Genomic DNA, 20,440 nt, shown 5'->3' with positions numbered 1-20,440 from the left:
CAAGAGGGAGGGGATGTACGTAGACATGCAGTTGATTCGCCTCATTGTACAGTGGAAACTAACACAACATTGTAAAGCAATTTTACTCCAATTAAAAAAAAAAAAGAGGGGCTTCCCTGGTGGCGCAGTGGTTAAGAATCCGCCTGCCAATGCAGGGGACAGGGGTTCAAGCCCTGGTCCAGGAAGATCCCACATGCCGTGGAGCAACTAAGCCAGTGCGCCACAACTACTGAGCCTGCGCGTCTGGAGCCTGTGCTCCGCAACAAGAAAGGCCGCGATAATGAGAGGCCCACGCACCGCGATGAAGAGCGGCCCCCACTTGCCGCAACTAGAGAAAGCCCTCGCACAGAAACGAAGACTCAACACAGCCATAAATAAATAAATAAATAAATAAAAATTTAAAAAAAAAAGAATTATTGGATACAATTAAAAAAAAAGAAAAAGAAATTTAAATACAGAGTTAAAGTACACAGTCCCAAAATAAAAGATGGCTTTTTTCTTCACCTTGAAAAGGCACAAGGCCCTCCAGGGAAATCTTACCCAGAGTGGTCAACCTCAAAACACAATGAAGGGGAAAACATCAAGCCATTTATCAGGGAAACCTGGTCTGGTCTCAGGAAGGCTGAGGAGCCACTTTACAAAATGCCCACGGGGACCCAAGCTGAAGGTTTTGTGCCCAAAATGTGGGTCAAATAAAAAGGCTCTGATAACAGTTGCAGGGACTGAAGCACCCGCCCCGATGTGCCACCCGCCTCCCCCCCGCCCCGACCCCCTAGTACTCGATGTGGATGAAGTCCCGGAGGCTCTCCTCCACGCCCACCAGCTTGCAGTAGTTAATCATGTAGGTGGCGTTAATCAGCGTGATCTTTTTCTTGTACACTTTCCCGATATCAAAGTCCTAGGAAAAGCAGATAAAAAGTTACCGCTCCAAGTTTTCTGGCGGATGCTTCTCGGCACCTGACATCCCCGCCTGGGAGACGGGGACACCCTCCATGGTCTCGTAGGACCCCCGCCTCGGGCAGGAAGCGGCCTCCTGGGGACCAGCAGGTGGGGGTTCCCCAGCAAAGGGTCGGGTGGCGCCTGGTTCCTCCAGAGGGACCAGGAAGGTGTGACATCCCAGCCCCCCAGGACAATCGCCCTCCTGGGGCTGGTGTCTGACCTCTCGTGCGAGACCGGGCCCTGTCCCCTCAGCCCCAGGCGAGGACCCTGGGCTCACCTTGAAGTGGATGAGCTTGGGCTTGCTGTTGAAGGGACACCCTCTGAACTCGCGCCTGGACGCCACCTGCTTGTGGATCACCCCGCTGCGCAGCCGCTGCACGGTGCGCGCCAGGACGTCCTTGTCCATCTTCGTTCCGCCCGCGGGCTTCTGGTCCATGTCCTCCTTGGGCACCTGCGGTTTTGCGGGGACAGTGGCCGGCTCGGGAGCCCCCCCAGGCCTCTCCGAGGTCAGCTGGGGAGTAAAGGAAATGGACAGCCCGGAGCTGGGGGCCACCACGGCCACACGGGGCCGGGGTGGGGTGGGGTGAACGTGCGATGCCCGAGGCGGGGTGGGGACACCAGCAAGGCGGGGGAGGGGGTATGGCAGGGTCAGGGGAGAAACAAGGGGCTGAGCAGGACCATCCAAGATCCGGCGGATTTCCAGGAAATAATGGCAGAGGAGCATTTTCTAGATTTTAAAATCAGGCCAAGAGAAAGTTCTTGAAAAGCTCTACAGGAAGCAACATTTTTTCAGTGGCAAAAATAAAGATGCCTCCCTGACCGGCTTAGTGACTTGAAGAGGGACCCCCTGGGGCCCTGGCTCCCGGTGCCCCTGCTGGCCCAGGGGCTGGCATCCTCCTGCCTCGCTCTCCTGGGTGGGAGCCGGCCTGCTGACCGGTGGTCCCCAGGGAGTGGCCGGGCCTGAGCAGAGCAGCGGCAGGCCTCCTCAGAACCAGCGGAACCAAAATGGCTTTGCCCTCAGAGCAATGGGAACCAACTTGTACACAGACCAAGGGGGGGCGATGTCCTCCCAGGTGGCCGCGGGCCTTGGCTGACCAGTGCAGGGACAGAGCCAGAGCCTGTGTCCTGCCGCGTGCAGTGGACACTCGCTAACTTCTCGGCTCCCAGAGCTGTGCCTGCCCTTTTAGAACCAGGACGACCAGTGCTCTGGAACTCATGCCTTTTCCTAGCAACACACTTCCCCAGTAGTAAGCTGGAGAATTAGGACTTGGCCCCCACCCCTCGAGCCCCCTGCCTGCATCCCTCTGTGTGTGGCCACCACCGGCCCTGTGGTTGTTTGGGAGGGAGGTGGCTGGGAGGAACCACAGAGCAGCCCCTGCGAGGGGGGCTGCCACGGTCGCTAGGACAGGGAGGAGACGTGGGAGACGGATGAAAAGATGTGGCCGCGTGTCCGAGGGGCTACCTGGTACGGCTTGTAGTCCTCCTTCCAGAGCCCGGGGATCTCCGGCTGAGTTAGTGTCTCCTCTGCCCGGCCAAGGCTCCCCCTGTCCGCCTGGACGGACTCACTGGACACGGCCTTCACCAGCAGAGAGGCTTGGGGTAACGCAGACCTGCCCTCCTGGAGTTGGGGAGAGAAACGCAACAGCTTATTCTAGAAAACAGAGATTGTACTGACCGGGAGGAAGAAAGTACGAACCCTCGGGACTCCAGGGCCTTGGCAGACAACGCAGCCCCGCCTGCACTCAGAGACCAGAGCACACACGGGTTTGCAACTTCTATTTACAGCATGAGTGTCTCTACACATCGTGAAAGCCTGGTCTCCAATGCCCACAAGAGCCACAAAACACTGACTTATGGATACGCCGGAACCCCCTTCATGGACCCTCAGCTGCTCTAGGGCCAGACGGGGCCTCCCTCCGGGGACATCAGGCTGGCACAGGGACAAGGACGGAGGGCGATGTTGCTGCAGGCGTGAGAAAGGCCCCACGCGGAGAAGGGCAGGAGCACGGCTGGGGGTGAGGGGACAGAGAGGCGCGGCTTCGGGGGCCATCCACGAAGCAGCCTGGGGGTCGCGGCTGGCGGCGCATTGCTGGAGCCAGCGACCTGGGCCTTCAGGCTGGGGGCGCACAGGGCAGAAGTAGAAGGGCTGCCGGGCTCAAGATGGGGTCCCGACGTCCCTACCCCACACCCTCAGGGACAGGTAAGCAGGTCACCTACGGGACGACCGGCACAGGGCCGGCCCTCTATGTGAGGACTGAGTGCGGGAATGGAGGGAGGTGGCCCGGCTCCGGGGCGAACATGCGTTGGGGGTGGACGGGGGCACACGTCTCCCCTGGGCCGTGATGGGCCTTTGGTCACCAGCCTGGCTCTGGCATCTGGGGACAGGTAAGGTGGCCCAAGACAATCCTGTTCAGGGGACATGTGGCGGTGGGGGGCTGCGTCCCCAGGCGGGCAAGGCGCCAGAGACCAGGGGGGAGACGCGAGGGACATCGAACACGTGCACCGGGGCTGGGGCCGCCCGGCGACCGCAGGCTGTGCCTGCGCCCAGGCGAAGGGGCGGAGGGGCAGGAGCGCTGTCCGTGGTCCTGATCTGCGCTGGCCGGTGCGGTCCAGCGTAGCAGGGGCGTCCGCTCACCGGGGGGCAGCAGGGCGGGCCCGCCGTGCTCTTCCCGGCATGGAAGGCGGCCATGTAGCTCCAGGTCCGGGCCCTCAGGATCGGCCGGCCCGCGGGTCTGGGGGGCGAGGGCCGCTGCTTCCTCCTGCCCTCCTCCGCCTCCTCCTTCAAGATCCGACGCACAATCTCGTGCTTCCTGAGCTTCTGCTCCTCCGCGAAGGCGCTGCAGGAAAACGCCGTCTGGGCTGACAGCCAGCTGCGCCCGGATCCCGAGAGGCTCGGCCCGCAGGAGCCGACGGAGGGAGCCCAGGAGGGCGGCCGGGCCAGAGAGCCGGGACACGAACCTCCGGCCCAGCGCCGTCCCCGCCACAAGCCTCGACCCCGTGAGCTGCCGCGTCCCCTGCTCCGGGTTCCCAGGCGCCGCTGGGCGCCCTGAGGCTCAGACCAGGGCAGCCTCAGGGCTGGAGGCCGGTCACTCAGTCAGTCATGCCCGCTGCTCCTTGCTGGCGCCTCCCACCTGCCAGGACTAAAGGCTCCGAGGCAGGAGGAGGTGCCCCCGGGACCCCTGCGGGTGGGCGATGACCCAACGCCGGGGCTGGCACTCAGGGCACCACGACTCCCCAGTGACAGGACCGGGCGGCCACACCTGGGCAGGTGCTGACAGTGACCATGATGGGCGGGGCTGCTCATGGGGGAAGGGACAGGCCCTCTAGGATGAAGAGGAAGTGACAGAACCTTGTGTGCAAGGCTGGGCTGAGGCGGGAGAGGCGGCCACCTCACTCTTGCATCTTGAGAAGCCCCCGGGGTGACCCCTGTTTCTCAGGTCGGCTGCAGCCTGGGGAGCTGAGAACGGGGAACTTGCAGGCCGAGGGGATCTTAGGGGATGACGGGGTGCAGCGTGGACTGAGGCAGCACTGAGCCCCGGTTTGGGGGAGCCCAGAAAGTGAGCCCCGGCTGCCAGCAGCCTCTGGGAGGGAGGAGGCGCCGGGTGGGGGATGCCCGGGGCAGCAGGGGCAGTGGGGGCTGTGCCTGAGGCCCAGGAGAGGTCCCGCCTGCTGGGGGCTGGAGAGCAGGCTGTGGAGGGCGGGGCTTGCAGGATGGGGGGGGGGGAGGCCCAGGGAGAGAGGCAGCCTCGCCGCAGGTTGTGACAGACACACCCGCCCACCGCTCTGGGATGCCGCCCCGCCAGGCCCTCACCGGTTCTGGGCCTCCAGCTCCTGGCGCCGGCGTTGATGGCAAAAGTGCTTGAAAGCGTCCCCACCTTGGGCCAGAATCACCTCCTTCTCGGCCTGGGCCTTCTGTTCCGCCACCTCTGCCTTGGCCTGGCCCCATGCTTGAAATTTCCGGAGTGTCTCCTTGGGAATAGAGAACACGGAGGTGCCAGCCTCCGCAGGTGTGCGCGTGCACAGTGGAGCTTTCTGTGGGCTGGGCGCCCTCAAATCGTACCAGAGACGCCGGAGGTCAACGTTTGCGGAAATCACCACGGCTCCCACCTGCACCCGCCTCCTGCAGCTGCCCCCTCCCCAAATCCTCAGGGGCTTCCCGCGGCCAGAGCCCTGCCGTCTCCACTGGACTGGCGGCTCCCTGCGCATCCCTCCCGCTTCCCTGGTCTAACTGCGCCCCAGGCCCCGGGGGGTATCACTTCCCCGGGGAAGGCTCAGGGCTCCAGCACTCGCCGAGCCGAGCCCAGGTCCCCCTGCAGCGCGGGAGCCTGTCCAAGGGCAGGTGGGCGCGTCCTGAGGGGGTCGGCAGGTGGGGCCAGTCCTACCCGGCTGGCGGAGATGCTGTTCTTCAGGGCCAGCACGGCGTCCCTGCGCCTGCGCATGCGCTCGCGGGCCTCCCGCGCCTCTTCCCGCTGCTGCTGGCGGACCCTGGCGGGAGGACCTGGTCATGCCCCGCGGGCACCGGGTGGGAGGAGCCGCAAGGAAGCAGCCAAGCGCGGTGACGTTAAAGGCAAGTGGGAGAGAGCGGGGCTGCGCGTGAACCGCGAGGAAACGTGAAACCCGGTTCTCTAGACTGGAGTCCTCGTCTGAAAACAACGGCCATCAGCTCAAAACTGAAAACACACACTTATTCCTTCTGGGTGATGAGGTGACGGGCTCCATGATAAAATCGGAGAATTTCAAAGCGAAGGCAACTGATCCACTTTCTCAGGTCTTCCCCGTGTGGGCGGGGGTGGGGGTGAGGGGAGGGGCAGGAGGAGAGCCGCGGAGAGAAGAGAGCAGCTGTACCTCCCCAGGGAGGCCTTCAGGAACTGCACGGCCTTCCGATGGTTCTTCTGGGCGGCTTCCACCAGCTTCTGGTGCCTGAGCCCGCGCTCCTTCTGCAGGCACACGGATCTCCTGCAGGGACACGTCCTGTGCAGGCTCGGCCACAGAGGGCCCGGGACCAGGGCCAAGTGCATGAGGAGGGAGGGCCCTGCGCTGTGCCTGGTAGGGGGCGGGGCCGTGGGGACCCTGTGCGGGGCCATGGGGACCCTGTGCGTGTCCGCAGGCTCGGATCCCACGGAAGCAGCAGGAAGATCTGGCAACGCGCTGGACGAGGCGGGGAGTGGGAGCAGGAGGGCCTGTGAGGACCCCGTGCGGGGGGCGAGGGCGGGAGGGCCCCTGGTGGGGGAGGCCTGCAGCACACCTGGTCCACCTGCCCCGCCCTCAGAAGCAGCTGCCCGCGGTGAACGGGCGGTGTCGGGGCCTCAGGAGGACAGGCCACAAGGAGCGGCCAGAGCCTGGAAGAGGGCAGGGCGTCCAGGAGGGAAGCGGCCATCAGGTCAGGGAGCGAGCGTGGCCCAAGCCACTCTGCCCAGGCTGGGGCTGGGTGGGCAGGGGCGCAGGCATGGGCAGGGGGGCCGCAGGCGTGGGGGGGGGGGCGCAGGCGTGGCGGGGGGCCCCAGGCCTGGACCTACCGCACCCGCAGCAGCCGGTTCCGCTCTGCCTTCCCCGAGGCCCCCCTCTCCGGGAGGCACCTCCTGGCAGCCGGGGCCTCCGCTCGGGCCGACTTGCGGGCGTCCTCCAGCTGCCTCTCCTGGATCTCGATGTGCCACATGGCGCTCCTTGCAAACGGGAGACGCTTCTGTTTACGCTGGCAAAGGGGCTGGAGAGCCGGGCCACGCCCCCCGCGCAGCGTCCACTCCAGGGCTCCGCCACCGAGTCTGACCAACACCCAGGCCCCTTGTCTCCCGCAACACCGCCCTGCTCTGCCCCTGCAGCCCTGCTCTCTGGGCCCAGGGACGCAGTGACCGTGCCACGTGGCACCCGCCACGAGCTTCATGCCTTGCTTACGTGCCTCTCATTCCTGTGAAAACAGGCTCCCCGAGGCAGGGACTCCAAGTGTTTTACTCACTGCTGACCCTACATGCTTACACCGGGATCTGGCACTCAACAGGCGCTCAGTGATGGTGAGTGACGCCGTCTAAGCCACGAGCCCCAAGTTCACACGTGCCCCTGAAGGAAGCCCTTGGGGACAGCAGACGCCTGCTACGTGGCCCGCCTGCCCTCAGCCCACACTTGGGGGGACTCATCGACGTCCCTGCGGCCTGGGGTGCCCTTGAGCCTGGGCACACAGACTCTGGCAGCAACACAGGAGGGCCCTGAAGGCACGTCCCCCCGAGAATAGGTTCAAGGGGTCACTACGCTGTCCAAGGGGATGCTGACTAGGAAGGGGAACCGGGTGGGCTTCCAACGGGAGCCAGTGAGACCCCCGGGCTGCCCTGCTCAGGGGTGAAGCGGACAGCAGTGGACTCTACGGCCATGAGGACATGAATGCCTCTCATGGCTGCTGTGTGGCATGGAGGAGACGGGCACGGGGAGTAAACACTGCAGGGTCTGCACACTTAACACTAAGGGGCAGAGGACACCCGCGGTCGCCTGGGGTCAGCACTGCTGACGGACAGGATGCACAAGGGACGTTTGACATGCATTTTCCTGCATGTAAATTAGACCTAAATAAAGCTGATAAAAAAGAAAGTAAATGGGCAGCAGCCACGCCCACATGAGGAGGGGCAGGCAGGTGGGCTACGGGGGGTCAGGGCCGGCCGCAGCGGGGCAGGGTCAGCAGACTGGTACTTGGCGGGAGGAGAAGCGAGCGAAAACACTGAAGGTAATGAGAGACAGGTTCCAACTGTCAGAGAAGAAGTGTCCCATCAGACAGGGGAGAGGAGGGTGCACCTCTGGTTCTGTTGGAGCTGGAATCACGGGTGCCAACTCCTGGTTCTAACGCAGACACACAGAGACGTGCACATGCTTCCCAGTGGGTCCACCTGGCGCCCAGCCCTAGGTCCCTAAACACCACTCTCCCCTGTGAGAAACCAAGGCTCCGTGGACAACCGGCTAGGTCCAGGACTGGGGCGGACAGGAAACAAGTGGGCTAGGAACACGTCGTTACCCCAGAAAGCACTCGAAGAACGACAGGGAGCCTGCTTGAAAGAGGTGCTACTGGCCCAACTGGGGGTGACTGGAGCATCAAAATAAATAATGATGATGGGGCTTCCCTGGTGGCGCAGTGGTTAAGAATCCGCCTGCCAATGCAGGGGACACGGGTTCGAGCCCTGGTCTGGGAAGATCCCACATGCCGCGGAGCAACTAAGCCCGTGTGCCACAACTACTGAGCCTGCGCTCTGGAGCCCGCAAGCCACAACTACTGAGCCCGCGTGCCACACTACTGAGCCCACGTGTCTCAACTACTGAGCCCACGCACCTAGAGCCCGTGCTCCGCAACAAGAGAAGCCACTGCAATGAGCAGCCCACGGCACCGCAACGAAGAGTAGCCCCCGCTCGCAGAAACTAGAGAAAGCCCGCGCACAGCAACGGAGACCCAATGCAGCCAAAAATAAATAAATTAATTAATTAAAAACAAATGATGGAGCAGGTTATAACCCACTGCACAGGACAGAAGTCGAAGAGTCTACACTGACACATGAAGAAACACGGGGAAGAGCGCGCTGTTCTCTAGAGCAGGACGCTAACTCGTACGTTTAGAAGGAATTACGGAATTAGAAAATCGCCCTTTGGCGACCATCAGCATAACTGATTCAAGCGAGAAGCATCAATAAATGCAAACACCAGAGCGTGAAAGGGATGAGGATGGGGTCTTCCAGTCTCACAGTATGTACCACAAATTCCATGTTAGTTTCCAAAGGAAAAGCGTGACTCTGCATTGAAGAAACCCTGCATGGGACTTCCCTGGTGGCCCAGTGGGTAAGACTCCGCGCTCCCAATGCAGGGGGCCTGGGTTCGATCCCTGGTCGGGGAACTAGATCCCACATGCCGCAACTAAGACCCAGCGCAGCCAAATAAATAAATAAATATTTTTTAAAAATGTGTAAACTTTAAAACCAAAAAAGAAACCCTGCACACCCCATCTCGATCAAGTGACCAAAGTTCCCCCACTGGAAATGGGACCGGTGGCCATCGTGAGCCTCGTGGGCGGGCAGCACGTGGGGGATTCTAGACCACCGCCCCGAGGAAACATCACACAAAGGCAACTTGGGGGACCTTTCCTGGCCCGGATGCTTCAAAACCGTCAAGGTCACGAGCGTCACGGGAAGACTGAGGGTCTTTCCTACTGGAGGTGGGGCGACCCCATGCAACCCCCCAGGTGTGAAGTGTCACCGGGATGGTGGGGAGAGCAAGGGGACACTGGGGGTTCTTGGTGCTATTTCTGCAACTCTTCTGTGAACTTGAAATTGTTTCAAAATTTAGAAGTTTTAAAAAAAACCTAAATGGACCATACAGTGATCCGACACAGGCAGGGCCCCGGGGGCTTCGCGGCGCTGGTGCGGACCAGCCCGGTGCCGGCTGGTGCAGAGAGGAAGCCGCCAAGACAAGCTCCGCGTACAGGATTCGACACAGCGCAGCCGTCTCCTTGCCGGGGTGGGGGGAATGCTCGCAGAAAAGGTGTAAAGCTCTTTTAAAAATCGTGCTGGTCGTTCTATGGAGGCTCAAAGAGCAGGAAAAAAGGAAAAAGAGGCTGATTTCACAGTTCCTGAGAACTCAGACAAACATGGAGAACGCGCAAAACACTTAAACAATGGAAAGTCTCAGCTACCTTTCAATTTTTAGGCAGCTTGAAAGTCAAGCACAAAATGTCACTCTTCATCTTCAAACCCGTCCCTGCTCGACGGCCTGGACTTACACGCTCTCCTGCAGCACGGCCGTCATCTTCGCCTGCAGGTCCCTCTCGTTCCCCAGCTCTGAGCACAGGCGCTGGGACGCTGCCTCGAGGCGACCCACGGCTGCCCTGCAGAGGGCAAGTGGGTCAGGGCCTCAGGGGCTGCCGGCCTTCAGGCTCAGCGACGCCTTCGCCTGAGTTTCCCTCTAAACTGGCCGACTGGGAGGGCAGGGCTGTGGCCGAAGGAAGGCTTCTCCTGGGCCCACTTCGTTGATCTGACCCCGCTCCCGCCCCCTCCCGCCCCCTCTCCACTGGCCTCTCATTCTTACAAGGATGGGGAGCCGGCCCCCTGGTTGCCATCCCCTCAGGAAGGACCCAGCACACTCACCTAACGACTAGAAGCATCTCGGGGGCCAAAAAGCCACTGAGAGACCCTACTGGCCGAGCCCACTCTGAGATCTCCTACTTCCTCTCCCCCTGCCCTCCTGGTCACCCAAGCCAGTTACACTCTGAGGTGTAGCCACTTCGTGGGGGCGCTCAGATGAACAGAGAGGTGCACCGCCCCCCAAGACACCCCTCTAAGGGCAGGAGCGGGCGGGGCATCTCTCGGAGGACGGCCTCGGGGGACACTGACCAGAGGGCTCTGCTCTGCAGGCACGTGGCCTGGCGTCCCCGCCTGCTGCCCCGGGCCCTGCGCTCACCGCCCCACCCCAGCCATTGTGCCGCTGTTCCTACCACTCACGTCCCAGCCTGCAGGTCCCCTCCTCAGGGAGGCCTCCCCTGGCCACCTGCCTCGAAGTGACCGCCCCTCCTGACTCGTGGCCACCTGACTCCTGATGTCCACTTGGGTTGCCCGATTCCCACATGGCCGGGAAGTGGGTCCGCCCCCCGCGCCCGCCGCCCCAGGGCCCCACCTCCGACCTACGTGTTGCCGGCGGCTCTCTCCGCGGCCAGGTCGGCCGCCACGCTCTCCTGCTGCTTGGCGAGGAGCCCCATCCTCCGGCGGCAAGCACGCAGCTCCGCCCTGGAAGTTGGCGCCGGCATCGGTAAACGGCTCCCTGCACCCCAGGCCCTCCGATCGGGGCGGCGCCGGCAGCTGGCACAGGCTCTCCTGTGGGCATCTCAAGCGTTTCTGAGTAACGTTTCGTGATGTCATCAATTTGCTTTCAAGTTTCAACTTTTCTGTGTTTGAAATTTTTCTTCGCAGATATTGGAGAACACACTGCAGTGTCGCCGCCAATCGGACAGGGGTGGAGGGCGGCGAACCCCGCACGGATGGGCCCCGGCCAGAGCCCGGCCCGCCCCGCTCACCTCGTTTTCTGAATGAAAAGGTCTTTCTCTTCATGCAGCCGGTCCAGGTGGCTCAAGTCCCTCCGCAGGAGTGAGGCCTGCATTCTGTCCTGGACGGCTGGTCTCTGCTTCCTCTTGTCTGCGTTCTGCTCTTTCCCTGGACTTAACGCGGAAAGGACCCCCGCTGCCATCGTGTGGGGAGCGCGTCCTGCCCCTCCCCCTCTCCCGGGTTAATTACCAGGAGCTTCCCGGGTCCGCCTTGTTCTCAGCCTCCCCAGGGACAGAGCCCAGCACAAACTCCGGATCCTCCAGTTCATCTGTTTCTAGAAATAGAGTGAGAGTTAAAACAACAGAAAGCAGATGGAGACCTTCAAGCCTGAAGTTCCAGGGTAAATCCTGACACACGCAAACTGGGCAATGATGCGATGGCGGCTCAGAGCAGTGGTTCTCAGAGTGTGGCCCAGGGAACCCTTCCAAGGGGTCTGCAAAGTCAAAACTATTTTCATAGTAATAGCAAAACACTATTGTCTTTCCCACCCTTGTTTCATGAGCGTAGAGTGGAGTTTTCTAAAGGCCACATGACGAGATATCACGGCAGACTCGTCAGAGGCAGACGTGAAATCCAGCTGCCTGCTCTTAAACCAGGCCCTTCATGCTACATACAACAGGGTCATTATCGCCATTTTAAGCAATAACAAAAAACTGGGGAAGACAGTCGGCCACCTTCAAAGTCTCAGCCACGTGGCTCTTTCTTCTGATTAAACACGGAATAATATAAACTACCTTTTTGAGAAAAAAAATCTGAGTTTAAAAGATGTAGTCTCTCTGAAAAAAGGAAATTAAAGGGCAACTATTAAGCACATCATTTGTCTTCTGTGGGTTGAAACGTGTCTTATTTGTGAAAAGACCTTTCTTAATTACCATCCTCCACAAGGGGGGCGTCGTCCAAAAGCTTCTTAGGGAACAGGCTGGCATCTTCTTCCATCTTGGGAGGCAGAAATTAGCTACAAAAATTTTTACAAAACATAGATGACACATTAAAAAAAACCCTAAAAAACCGGATTTCATAAGAGTTAACAATTTCTCTTGTAAAAAGACATTAAGAAAATGAAGAGAGGCCACAGAATCTGAAAAAATATTTGCAGTACATATATGTAACAAAGGTCTTGTACTCAGATTATATATAAAGAACTCCTAAATAACAGCAATAGAAAGTCCAAACCCCAATTGAAAAGGGACAAAAATTTTAGAACAGACACGACAAAAGAAGATGCACGAATGACCATAGGCTCATGGAACTTTGTAAACATCATTAGTCACCAGGGAATCAAATCAAAACCATAACCAGACACTACTACACACCTGTTAGAACGCCCCAAATCAAAAACACCAAATGCTAAACCGTAACACTAGATGCTATCAACATATACTAACCATAGGACCCAGAAATCCTACTGTGAGGTATCTACCCAAGAGAAACAGAAGTATGTCCACAAAAAAACTTGTACAGGAATGCTCACAGCAACCTTATTCACAACAGCCCCAAACTGGAAACAATCCAAATGTCCATCATGATGAGAACTGATTCTGAGAAACAGATTCTGGCACATTCATACAAAGGAATAATAGTGATAAAGAGAACGAAGTCTGATGCACAGAGCACCACAGATGAATCTCAGAAACACCGTGTTAAGTGCAGGAAGCCAGACACAGAAGAGCACGTGTGAAGCCCCAGAACAGGCAGGACTAAAGGGCGACGACAGGAATGAGACGCAGGTTCTGGGCTAGAGGCAGGGGATGGGGACGGCAGGGCTACGAGGAACTGGGGGGAGGACGGAAACGGTCTGCATCTTGTTTTGGGTGGTGGCTACACAGGTGTACACAAGTGTCAAACTCACACTAGTGGACATTTAATCTGTGTGCATGTTACAGCGTGTACATGTTATCTCAATAAAACGCGGGCACAGAGTCCAGAGACAACTCCTAAGGGGTATCAGAATATTCATTACAGTTTGATAATCATTTCGGGAACATTGGGAGCTGCCTGTGTAGAACTTGGTACAGATGTTGATATTATGGACGAGGTGCTGAAATTGTAGACCAGTTTGTTTTCATTGCTGAATTTAGCAACTGCTCCAGAATAAGTCACTGAAAAATATTTTCAAAGCCTAATAATGTTTCCTTGATAAATCATTAATAAATCAATGCCAGTCATTTATTTTTTAAATGCTACAAAAAACCCCTTTGTGCATTAAAGCCCCAAGAGGCAGAATTTTGAGGCATCTTGTAAAATACCAACAATATTCCTCCCAATTGAAGACACCTACTAGTCTACCAGCCTGCGGATGGTGGATGCGGGGCTTTCAGAAGATGCTTACAAAGTGGTCCAGCCTGTCCTGCCCTGGGCTCGTGAGTCCCATGCGCTCATCACATCGCGTATAAAACACAGTGTAACCGACGCCCCCCGTGGGTGACACTCTGCTAAGAGAAGGGACGTCTTACACAGCTCCACCTGCAGTGACAACATCAAACCACACGCGCTCTGAATGTCCAGCTGAAGACAGTGGTTCCTGACAGAGGGCCCCTGATCCCCTTCAAATCCTCACTAGAACAACCGTGGCAGGATTCAGTGTTTTCAGGACATGAGTCTACAAGGATGAGGCAGACGCGAGAAGAACAGTGGGAACACAACAGGAGCCAGCATGCAGAAGGATGTGCAGTGAGGGGCCCCAAGGCCCCGCGGGCATCGCACAACCTGGGGGTCAGGAGCCGGGCGCCTCTGACGTGCGGGTGAAGTGGGATCAAACACAGAGATTTGCTAAAATGTGCTTAAGAAGCACGTGGACCTTCTGTTTGAGAATTGGCTGGCCAGTGTGCAAATAACCAAAAATGCTGGAAAAATTGTATTTTAATTGTCTTAAGGGTCTTGAAGAATTGACATTATGAAATTATCAGGTCAAAATCTAAGTGAAGACAAGAATACAAATAGATGAAGTGACCAAGCTAAAGAAAAGTATCTTATCAAATTAGATTAAAAAAACCACCAACAACAAAAACAACAAAAATCTAACTTTTTACTATTTATTTTTTATTTTTTTAAAATTTATTTATTTTTGGCTGCGTTGGGTCTTCGTTGCTGCGCGCGGGCTTTCTCTAGTCACGGAGAGCAGGGGCTACTCTTCATTGAGGTGCGCAGGCTTCTCATTGCGGTGGCTTCTCTTGTTGCGGAGCACGGGCTCTAGGCGTGCAGGCTTCAGTAGTTGTGGCGCATGGGCTCAGTAGTTGTGGCTCGCAGGCTCTAGAGCGCAGGCTCAGTAGTTGTGGCGCACGGGCTTCGTTGCTCTGCGGCATGTGGGATCTTCCTGGACCAGGGCTCAAACCCGTGTCCCCTGCATTGGCAGGCGGATTCTTAACCACTGCGCCACCAGGGAAGCCCACTTTTTACTATTTAAAAGAGAATTCTAAAGCAATAACGTACAGAAGCACTGCATTTTCAAAGTCAGACAAAGACGCCCTGTATAGAAACTGTAACAGGAAGTTGCTGACGTTGTCTAGAAACAGACAAAAATACTTTAGGCAAAAAGCAGTAACAGCAGTAAGAGGGTCAGGTCATCACCAGATGCGCAGCTCACCAGCAAGATACAACAGTGGTAAATACACGTGTATTCAAATGCATAGCCACTAAATAAACAAAGCAAAGATTGGCAGAACAAGGAGAAAGAGCCAAAAGTACAAACTCTAGTGGGAGATTTTAACACACTTCTCTCAGGAACTGACAACAAAACCAGATAAAATAAGTCATTAATGACACACATTTAAACAACATCATTAACAAACTGAACCCCACAGACATACATAGAACAAAAACAACTATGGAAATTTAAGTGCTCCCTTAAACCATTACACAGAATATTTACAAAAACTATCTACTGGCCCCAAAGCAGGACTCAACAAATTTCAAATAACTAAAATCATACAAAGCTTATTCTCTGACCATATTAGTCAGTCCAAATCAATAACAAATAGAGAAAAGCAGCCAAAATGGGGGAGTAGGAAGACCCCTGAGCTCACCTTCTCCCATGGGCACAAAGAGAATCACCCTATTCACAGAGCAACTAGTGACGAGAAAGACCAGAAGCTTAGAAGAAAAGACTGTCTACAACTGAAGATGTACAGGAGGACTCACAACGGACTGGGCAGGAGGGGCAGAGCCGCGGTGTAGTCAAGACCCAAACCCCCAGGTGGGTAAGCTGCACACGGGACGATAATCACAACCGCAGAGGTTTGCCCCAAGGAGTCAGGGCTCTGAGCCCCATGTCAGGCTCCCCAGCCTGGGGGCCCTGCACCAGGAAGTTGAGCCTGAAGAACATCTGGCACTGAAGGCGAGCGGGGTTTCCTTCCAGGGGAGCCAGAGGGCTGTGCGAAATAGAGACGCCGCTCTTAAAGGACACAAAATCTCACATGCTCAGGGCCCAGGACAAAAGCAGGAAATTGAGAGGAGCCTGGGTCAGACCCACCTGCTGATCTTGGGGAGCCTCCAGGAGAGGCTGCGGGCAAGGGTAGCTTGTCCTGGGGACACAGTCACTGGTGGCAGCTATTTTGGGGGCAGCTCGTTCTAACACAAGGACACTGGTGCTGCAAGCGCCATTTCAGAATCCTCTCTCTGGCTTATTAGTGCCGGGACCTGCCCTGCATACCAGCCTGTAGGCACCAGTACGGGGATGCCTCAGGCCAAGCAGCTAGCTGGGCAGGGGCATAGCCCCACCTGCCAGTAGGCTGGCTGCCTTTAGACTCCCTGAGCCCACAGCCGCCCCAGGACCTCGCGCTGTCCACCTGAGGGCCCAGGACCCAGTCCCGCTCACCACTGCCCAGCACCAGCCTCAGGACCAGCGTCACCCACTAGCGGGCAGCACCAGCCACAGGACCCCCTGGACCCTGGCCCTACCCACCAGTGGGCTGATACTCCTACTTCAGGACTCCCAGGCCATTTACATCAATGGACAGATTATCTAGACAGAAAATCAATAAGGAAACACTGGCCTTAAATGACACATTAGATCAAATGAACTTAATTGATCTATCTAGAACATTCCATCCCAAAACAGCAAATACACATTCTTTTCAAGTATACATGAAACACTCTCCAGGACAGATCACCTGCTAGGCCACAAAACAAGTCTCAATAAATTTAAGAAAACTGAAATCATATTAGGCATCTTTTATGATCACAATGCTATGAGACTAAAAATCAACTACAAGAAAAAAACTGCAAGAAACACAAACATGTGGAGGCTAAACAATATGCTACCAAGCAACCAATGGATCATTGAAGAAATCAAAGAAGAAAATAAAAGAATACCTGACACAAATGAAAATGAAAAGCAAAGAATCCAAAATCTGTGGGATGCAGCAAAAGCAGTTCTAAGAAGGAAGTTTATAGCAATACAAGCTAACCTCAGGAAACAAGAAAAATCTCAGATAAACAACCTAACCGTACACCTAAAACCTAACCCTAAGTAGAGAAAGCAGAACAAACAAAACTCAAAGTTAGTAGAAGGAAAGAAATCATAAAGATCAGAGCAGAAATAAATTAAAGAGAGACTTTAAAAAACAATCAGAAAGGTCAATGAAACTAAGAGCTGGTTCTTTGAAAAGATAAACAAAATTGATAAACCTTTAGCCCAACTCATGAAGAGAAAAAGAGAGAGGGCCCAAATCTAGAAAATCAGAAGTGAAAAAGAAGTCACAACCAGAAATATAGATCAATGGAACAGGACAGAAAGCCCAGAAATAACTCCACACGCTTACAATTAATCTACAACAAAGGAGGCAAAAATATACCATGCAGAAAATACAGTCTCTTTAATAAGTGGTGCTGGGAAAACTGAATAGCTACATGTAAAATAATGAAATTAGAACATTCTCTAATACCATACACAAAAATACACTCAAAATGGATTAAAGACCTAAATGTAAGACCAGATACTATAAAACTCTTAGAGGAAAACATAGGCAGGACACCCTTTGACATAAATAAAGCAATATCTTTTTGCTTCCACCTCCTAGAGTAATGAAAATAAAACGAAATAAACAAATGGGACCTAGCTAAACTTCAAAGCTTTTGCACAACAAAGGAAATCACAAACAAAATGAAAAGACAAGCCAGAGAATGGGAGAAAATATTTGCAAATGAAGTGACCGACAAGGGATTAATCTCTAAAATATACAAACAGCTCATGCAGCTCAATATCAAAAAAACAAACAACCTAATCAAAAAATGGACAGAAGATCTAAATAGACATCTCTCCAAAGAAGACATATAGATGGCCAAAAAGCACATGAAAAGATGCTTGACATCGCTAAGTATTAGAGAAATGCAAATCAAAACTACAATGAGGTTATCACCTCACAACAGTCAGAGTGGCCATCATCAGAAAGTCTACAAACAATAAATGCTGGAGAGGGTGTGGAGAAAAGGGAACCCTCTTGCACTGTAGGTGGCAATGTAAATTGGTACAACCACTATGGAGAACAGTATGGAGGTTCCATAAAAAACTAAAAATAGAACTACCATACGGCCCAGCAATCCCACTCCTGGGCATATATCTGGAGAAAACCATAATATGAAAAGATACATGCACCCCCCCCCCCACCAATGTTCATTGCAGCACTGTTTAAAATAGCCAAGACGTGGAAGCAACCTAAATGTCCATCAACATATGAATGGGAAAAGAAGATGTGGTACATATATACAATGGAATATTACTCAGCCATAAAAAGGAATGAAATAATGCCATTTGCAGCAACATGGAAGGACATAGAGATTATCATACTAAGTGAAGTAAGTCAGACAAAGACAAATGTCATATGATATCACTTACATGTGGAATCTAAAAAAAAAATAGAAGCAGACTCACAGACTTCGAAAACAAACTCAAGGTTACCAAAGGGGAAAGGTGGTGGGAGGGATAAATGAGGAGTTTGGGATTAACATATACACACTACTATATATACAATAGACAATCAACAAGGACCTATTGTATAGTACAGGGAACTCTACTCAATATTCTGTAGTAATCTATATGGGAAAAGAGTCTGAAAAAGAATGGATATATGTATACGTATATCTGAATCACTTTGTTGTACAGCTGAAACTAACACAATATTGTAAATCAACTATACTCCAATATAAAATAAAAATTAAATTAAAAAAAAGAAGTTACAACTGACACCACAGATATACAAAGGATCATAAGAGATTACCACAAAAAATTATTTTTAAAAAAACTCCCAACAAACAGAAGTCCAGGACCAGATGGCTTCACAGGTGAATTCTACCAAACATTTAGAGAAGAGTGAACACCTAGCCTTCTCAAACTATTCCAGAAATTTGCAGAGAAAGGAATGCTTCTGAACTCATTCTACAAGGCCAGCATCACCCTGATACTAAAACCAGACAACAATATCACAAAAAAAGAAAATTATAGGCCAATATCACTGATGAACATAGACGCAAAAATCCTCAATAAAATATTAGCAAACTGAATCCAACAATACATTAAGAGGATCATACACCATGATAAAGTGGGATTTATACCTGGGATGCAAGGATGTTTCAATATCCACAAATCAATCAATGTGATACATGACATTAACAAATTGAGGAATAAAAATCATATGATCAGGACTTCCCTGGTGGGGCAGTGGTTAAGAATCCACCTGCCAATGCAGGGGACACGGGTTCGAGCCCTGGTCCAGGAAGATCCCACATGCCTCGGAGCAACTAAGCCCATGCACCACAACTACTGAGCCTGCACTCTAGAGCCTGCATGCCACAACTACTGAAGCCCATGTGCCTAGAGCCTGTGCTCCGCAACAAGAGAAGCCACCGCAATGAGAAGCTCATGCACCAAAACGAAGAGTAGCCCCACTCGCTGCAACTAGAGAAAGCCCACATGCAGCAACAAAGACCTAATGCAGCCAGAAAAAATAAATAAATAAAATTAAATTAAAAAATCATATGATCATCTCAATAGATGCAGGAAAAAGCTTTTGACAAAATTCTACTTCCATTTATGATAAAAACGCTCAACAAAGTGGGTATAGAGGAAACATACCTCAACATAATAAAGGCCATTTATGACAAACCCACAGCTAACATCATTCTCAATGGTGAAAAGCTGAAAGCATTTCCTCTAAGATCAGGAACAAGACAAGGATGTCCACTCTTGCCATTTTTATTCAACATAGTTTTGGAAGTCCTAGCCACAGCACTCAGACAAGAAAAAGAAAAAAAAAGGATCCAAATTGGAAAGGAAGAAGTAAAACTGTCACTGTTCACAGATGACATGATATTATACATAGAAAATCCTAAAGATGCCACCAAAAAACTACTAGAACTCATCAGTGAATTCAGTAAAATTGCAGGATACAAAGTTAATACACAGAAATCTGTTGCATTTATATACACTAACAACAAACTATCAGAAGGAGAAATTAAGAAAACAATCCCATTTACAATCCCATCAAAAAAGACTAAAACACCCAGGACTAAATCTAACTAAGGAAGTAAAAAACGTGTACTCAGAAAACTATAAGACACTGAAGAAAGAAATTAAAGACGACACAAACAGATGGAAAGATATACTGTGCTCATGGATTGGAAGAATTAATATTGTTAAAATGACTATACTACCTAAGGCAATCTACAGGTTCAATGTAATCCCTATCAAAATACCAATGGCACTTTTCAATTTAAATAATTTTAAAATATGTATAGAAACAGAAAAGACCCCAGATAGCCAAAGCAATCTCCGAAGCTGGAGGAAACACACTTCCTGATTTTAAACTATACTCCAAACCTCCAGTAATGAAAACAGTATGGTACTGGCACAAAAATAGACACATAGGTCAATAGAACAGAATAGAAAGCCCAGAAACAAACCCACACTTATATGGGAAATTAATCTACAACAAATGAGGCAAGAATATACAATGGGGAAAAGACAGCCTCTTCAATACATGGTTTTTGGAAAACTGAACAGCTACATGCAAAAGAATTGAACTGGACTACTCTCTCATACCATATATAAGAATAAATTCAAAATGGATTAAACGGGACTTCCCTGGTGGCGCAGTGATTAAGAATCCGCCTGCCAATGCAGGGGACGTGGGTTCGAGCCCTGGTCCGGGAAGATCCCACATGACGCAAAGCAACTAAGCCTGTGCATCACAACTACTGAGCCTGCGCTCTAGAGCCCGTGAGCCACAACTACTGAGCCCACGCGCCACAGCTACTGAGCCTGCATGCCACAACTACTGAAGCCCACACGTCTAGAGCCTGTGCTCCGCAACAAAGAGTAGCCCCTGCTCGCCACAACTAGAGAAAGCCCGCATGCAGCAATGAAGACCCAACACAGCCCAAAAATAAATTAATTAATTAATTTAAAAAAATGGATTGAAGGCTTAAATGTAAGACCACAAACCGTAAAA

The 20,440-nt window shown here is 53.1% G+C and overlaps 1 protein-coding gene across 5 annotated transcripts in view; it reads right to left on the bottom strand.

Moving 5' to 3' along the window:
- Window positions 1–20,440, bottom strand: part of CFAP74 (cilia and flagella associated protein 74) — an 82,474-nt gene that overhangs the window by 47,623 nt on the left and 14,411 nt on the right. The window contains exons 2-14 of one of the 5 annotated variants that reach the window (XM_082404509.1): window positions 11,870–11,952; window positions 11,187–11,271; window positions 10,970–11,110; window positions 10,584–10,682; window positions 9,683–9,787; window positions 6,456–6,602; window positions 5,785–5,895; window positions 5,322–5,424; window positions 4,751–4,908; window positions 3,575–3,776; window positions 2,402–2,557; window positions 1,217–1,450; window positions 780–898 (exon numbers count right to left, since the gene is read on the bottom strand). In XM_082404509.1, coding sequence (XP_082260635.1) covers window positions 780–898; window positions 1,217–1,450; window positions 2,402–2,557; window positions 3,575–3,776; window positions 4,751–4,908; window positions 5,322–5,424; window positions 5,785–5,895; window positions 6,456–6,602; window positions 9,683–9,787; window positions 10,584–10,682; window positions 10,970–11,110; window positions 11,187–11,271; window positions 11,870–11,933 — 1,724 coding nt within the window. In that variant the 5' untranslated portion in view covers window positions 11,934–11,952. Of the gene's footprint in view, window positions 1–779; window positions 899–1,216; window positions 1,451–2,401; window positions 2,558–3,574; window positions 3,777–4,750; window positions 4,909–5,321; window positions 5,425–5,784; window positions 5,896–6,455; window positions 6,603–9,595; window positions 9,788–10,583; window positions 10,683–10,969; window positions 11,111–11,186; window positions 11,272–11,856; window positions 11,953–20,440 lie in introns of those variants that run through there. The other 4 variants (XM_082404513.1, XM_082404510.1, XM_082404511.1 and 1 more) reach the window with 4 other exon arrangements.

The sequence above is a fragment of the Balaenoptera borealis genome (assembly GCF_965194805.1).
Source record: "Balaenoptera borealis genome assembly, chromosome: 1".
NCBI classification, from domain to species: Eukaryota; Metazoa; Chordata; class Mammalia; order Artiodactyla; family Balaenopteridae; genus Balaenoptera; species Balaenoptera borealis.
Note: the sequence above shows the minus strand (reverse complement) of the source record. Positions and strands in the feature narration are given on the sequence as shown.